We start from the raw sequence: 4,490 nt of genomic DNA, 5'->3' as shown, positions 1-4,490 counted from the left end.
CCCTTCTGTCCGTCCCGTCTGTCCGTCCCGTCTGTTCGTCTCGTCTGGCCGTCCCATCTGCCCGTCCTGGCTGTCCGTCCCGTCGGCCCGCCTCGTTTGTCCGTCTCGTCTGTCCGTCCCGTCTGTCCGTCCCATCTGTCCGTCCCGTCTGTCCGTCCCGTCTGTCTGTCCCGTCTGTCCGTCCCGTCTGCCCATCCCGTCTGCCCGTCCCGTCTGTCCGTCCCGTCTGTCCGTCCCGTCTGTCTGTCCCGTCTGTCCGTCCGTCCCGTCCGTCCGTCCCGTCTGTCCGTCCCGTCTGTCCGTCCCGTCTGTCCGTCCCGTCTGTCCGTCCCGTCTGTCCGTCCCGTCTGTCCGTCCCGTCTGTCCGTCCCGTCTGTCTGTCCCGTCTGTCCGTCCCATCTGTCCGTCCCGTCTGTCCGTCCCGTCTGTCCGTCCCGTCTGTCCGTCCCGTCTGTTCGTCCCGTCTGTCCGTCCAATCTGTCGAGTTTGTCAATGACTCTCTCTCAAGAACTAAAGAAATTTGGTACATTGCAAATTTCCATTCATTGATTATTTACATTGGTTTTAAAATTTTTATCATCGAGCGATAAAGGAAATCAATTTTTTCGGAGAGCCAACGTGCAAAAAAAATTGTGAAAAAACTTTTTCTAGACAGATAATATGTTTCCTAGATTGATGAGAAAATTTGCTTCTATATTCATTAAACTCTGGTATTCTTCACTTCTATCAAATAACTAACTTTCACACTTTCACCTAATGTGCGAAATGTGTTTACGTTTTCCGACAAGCTGTAAAATATTTGAACACATTTGGCTATGTTCTCCTAGCATCCAACAAAGAACATCGATGGCGTGAAACGCCAGTCCTAACTGTAATAGCCAGTCGGCGTCCGTCGCTTGGCAGGCACCAAACACCAACGTACAAGGTCTACTACGGTTCATGGTCCAGTGGAATACTTACACATGCCTTAATGAATGTGCCTATCCGTGTCCATTTAGAAACTATGCGAGCGATTCTAGGCATCGAAGCTCAAATTAAAACCCGGCAAGGGCACTAGCCAGTGCCTGTGTGGTCGGCAGTTCGTGGCTAACAGCCAGGCTGGGGCGCCCCAAAGACTGACCCAAACAGCACTCTCAGACAAGTATCGTAACTCTTTCGATGGATCACGAAACTCGTCCTGGTGCTGGTTGCGCTGCTTTGAAGCCGTGTCTACCAGCAGGTAATAAATTTATATCGGCTCGCCGGCCGGATCGATTCGGTAAAACAATTGCGTTTATGGATCTCGAAGGAGCCATTCCTGTATAGCCATCCTTAAGCATGGTTATTCCGAATTGAGATACGCCAACATCGGCAATGGCTGCTAGAGTTTGCGAAAAGCCGATTGTAATTTTAAAAAGGACGGTGAGTCTTTGTCTGTTGAGACTTCGATCTAAATGTGGTGAATTATAACATTTCTACCGAAAGCGATTTTCGCAGCACAGTCACCGGTTTTACTTTGCCGAGAGCCTTGGGATATGCATAACGGAGTTATTCTCGATTGTCTGCTTCAATGAACAAACAAAACCACGCTCCGTTTGGAAAAGCCGAGATAGATGCCAGCCCCGAACGTGAAAGTCGGGTCGGGTAAACTTTTCCGCCAACAACGATCCGGCCGGCGGGGCGTGGTGCTGCAGCGCAACGGCGGGTGAGGCTTAGCTAGAATATCCCCGGTCGGGATGCGGTTTTCGATGATAGCACATAGTTCACCTGTTAATCTTCCCACTTGTTCTTCTTTCGCTGCCTGCCTGCGCTGCGTTTAATTTAATACACAATTCGGCCCAAAACCCGGTGCTGATGTTCGTGGTTTAGAGGAACGAACGATTGAAAATGTTTACCATTTTGCATAGCAATGTGGGTTGGTGAAATGTTTATTCGAATATTCAATGTAAATTTTTTTCAACTATGGAAAAAAATAAGAGTTGGTAAATAATGGCATGCCTTCTATGATAAAAAATTGATAAGTCAGAGAAAAAATGTTCTGAGACTTACTTACAGCAGACACAATATCACGTACGTGACGGTTGGTTGGATGTTTTTACTAGACGCCTCGCCCCATGAGCTTCCAGCTATATATGTTCTATCGTCCAACTCCAACTAAATATGCCGAAGCAAAAGGACTGCCCAAACTGTTCACGTTCAGGTAATTGTTTCGACCAGCAAGCAGTAACAAACACGTTGACGATAACGAATCTCAATTACATTACGTTAGAGAGCACGACGTTTCCGGAGACCGCAGCAGACACAATCATTTCTGCTCGCAGGGGGGTGACGGCCGACCGCCAAGCACGCATTTGCAGCTCTCCATTCGAAATGATCGGAAAATTGTTGGCCAAACTATATAGGCACTGGCCCAAGCTGAAAAGAACCATTCCGAACGGCAACAATACGGGCGAGGGACGATTCGCGCGTGGGTGTGAGTACGTAGCCTATCTGTTACGTCCGAAACACACGTTCGCAGAATGATAATATCAAATGTAGGAAATCGAAACCATTCTCACAAATCATCCTCTTTCCAGCGGGCGAGTAACTAAATCAGGTGCGGGAGAATAAATTGAACATAAACAGATATATGCCATTCAGTATTGGGCCGGTGATGGTTGTAATAAAATAAAGTAGTGTATTTAATCGAATAAATCGATAGAACTTTTTATTAATGAAACCAGATGTGTCTGGTCTAACGTCTGGCCAGGTCTGATGTCTAATATTTCTAAAGCCCAATAAATTTAACTACACCCTGAAGTGCCTCTACTCGAAACTAAGACATTCCAAGTCAATGCGTATAATCTCAAGTGGCTTAAATTTATCAATAATGTCGTCTAGTAACTGATAAACTCTGCTTTTTGAAAAACATCTCTTTAGTATGTGCTACTTAAGATGCTCTTAAGCAATAGCTCTAATGAGGAAGAGCTAATAGCTATCTTATAAAAATCAAACACCATCCATCATACAGTCATCAACCTTCGCTTCGTACAACCCAATCCGTAAGCATGAAACTGCTGACGATTATTTCCTTCACCCTGGTGGCTTCGGTAGCGCTCAGTCTACCATCTGCTCGTACCCTGCAGGATGATTTCGAGGACTTTGTTACTGCATTACCGTTGGAGGATATCGTCGCTGTTGCCATGCGATACTTTTTGACCGACAAAGAAGTCCAAGCCACAGTTCAGTACATCACCGGTCCGGAGTTTGCTGCCATTTGGGATCAGCTGTTCGCTCTCAAAGAAGTGCTCGATATTCTCAACTACCTGGAGGAAGCTGGTGTCCGTGCGTACGATGCTCTAGACGAGCTAGCGGATCTGATCGGAGTGAAACCGGTAAAGCCCTCAGTGAGGATTCGTCAACATGTTAGCACACGTGGATTGAACGATTTGATTGAAGAAGTGGTGGCTCTGTTGCCACAGCAGAAGCTGCGGGAGTTGTTTGAGCAGAAGATGGCGACCAGTGCTGAGTTCAAGGCGTTTTTCGAGAAGCTTCAGAGTACTGAATTCCAGAACTTGATGGATTTCGCTAACGTGAGTAAAAGAATTATTGCAGATTTTTTATGGTCAAATTTGACGAAAAATGCTACTTTGTATTATAGAACTCCAGCGAGCTACAATCCCTGCTTGACGAGCTACGTGAACATGGTGTTGATGTTGATAGGTTCTTCGAGCTCGTAAAAGGATTTTTCGGTTGGGGATATTAATTATTCCGTGAAGATTCCGATGTGCAACACCCCCAATTTGTCCAGAGAAGTCAAAACAAAACGAGATTCATTGTAAATATATCAGTTTTGCAAAAGTATTTAGCACTATACCTCACAATTTACCGCACCGCACACGTTGTAGTGAATTCCGCATACTCCCGAACTTTTCTATTTCGCCCGTGGTGACCCAAGGCAGCGTATTCGGACCATTGCTGTTGTACTGCTTGCTGTTGTGTTTCATAAATGTCATAAATGATGACATTTTGTAGAAGCCCAGGATTCCCAAGATCACAACAAAAGTGAACCAATTATTTGTTTGCTTTGTTATGTGAGCTTATTTTGAAAACTGAGCAACAATCTCACCATCCGCGCTCTACCCTGTTAGAGAAATGGTTAGAAACCATGGGCGTAGCGACGGGGAAGGGGGGAAGAGTTTGGGGGTTCAAACCCCCCCAAAAAGAAAATTTATTCTATACTTTGAAGCTTGAAATTTCTGCTGCCAATTACTTAGAACACCGGAAAATTTACGGGACAAGTTGTACGAACCTCGTTGGCGTCGTCGGGGGCCGCCCATTTGGCATAAAGTCATTTGGAATAATGTTATTTGGCATAACGCCAATTGCCATAATCATAAGGGGCGATTTGGCATAATGCCATTTGGCATAATTACTCAAACCTGAGGTGGCTTATGCTGTTTTCATAAGTGGGCTGCATTCGAATCAATCTTGGGTTACTCATTGCCTATTTTCCAGGCGTCTCAGAAGGC

General features: G+C 45.9%; 1 protein-coding gene across 1 annotated transcript; it reads left to right on the top strand.

Annotated features, from left to right (window-relative positions):
* Window positions 1-3,026: 3,026 nt before the first annotated feature.
* On the top strand, window positions 3,027-3,724 carry LOC128736656 (protein G12-like). The gene is made up of 2 exons (XM_053831144.1): window positions 3,027-3,551; window positions 3,620-3,724. Exons 1-2 carry the CDS (start codon window positions 3,027-3,029, stop codon window positions 3,722-3,724), a joined length of 630 nt encoding a protein of 209 aa, XP_053687119.1.
* The last annotated feature ends 766 nt before the right edge of the window (window positions 3,725-4,490 follow it).

Source organism: Sabethes cyaneus, chromosome 2 (genome assembly GCF_943734655.1).
Source record: "Sabethes cyaneus chromosome 2, idSabCyanKW18_F2, whole genome shotgun sequence".
Taxonomy (NCBI): Eukaryota; Metazoa; Arthropoda; class Insecta; order Diptera; family Culicidae; genus Sabethes; species Sabethes cyaneus.
This window is presented reverse-complemented; position numbering and strand designations above follow the sequence as displayed.

Coding starts and splice junctions, on each gene's coding strand:
- LOC128736656 (XM_053831144.1), top strand. CDS start 3,027: ATGAAACTGCTGACGATTATTTCCTTCACCCTGGTGGCTTCGGTAGCG. Junction 3,552..3,619: donor ACTTGATGGATTTCGCTAAC/GTGAGTAAAAGA, acceptor TTTGTATTATAG/AACTCCAGCGAGCTACAATC.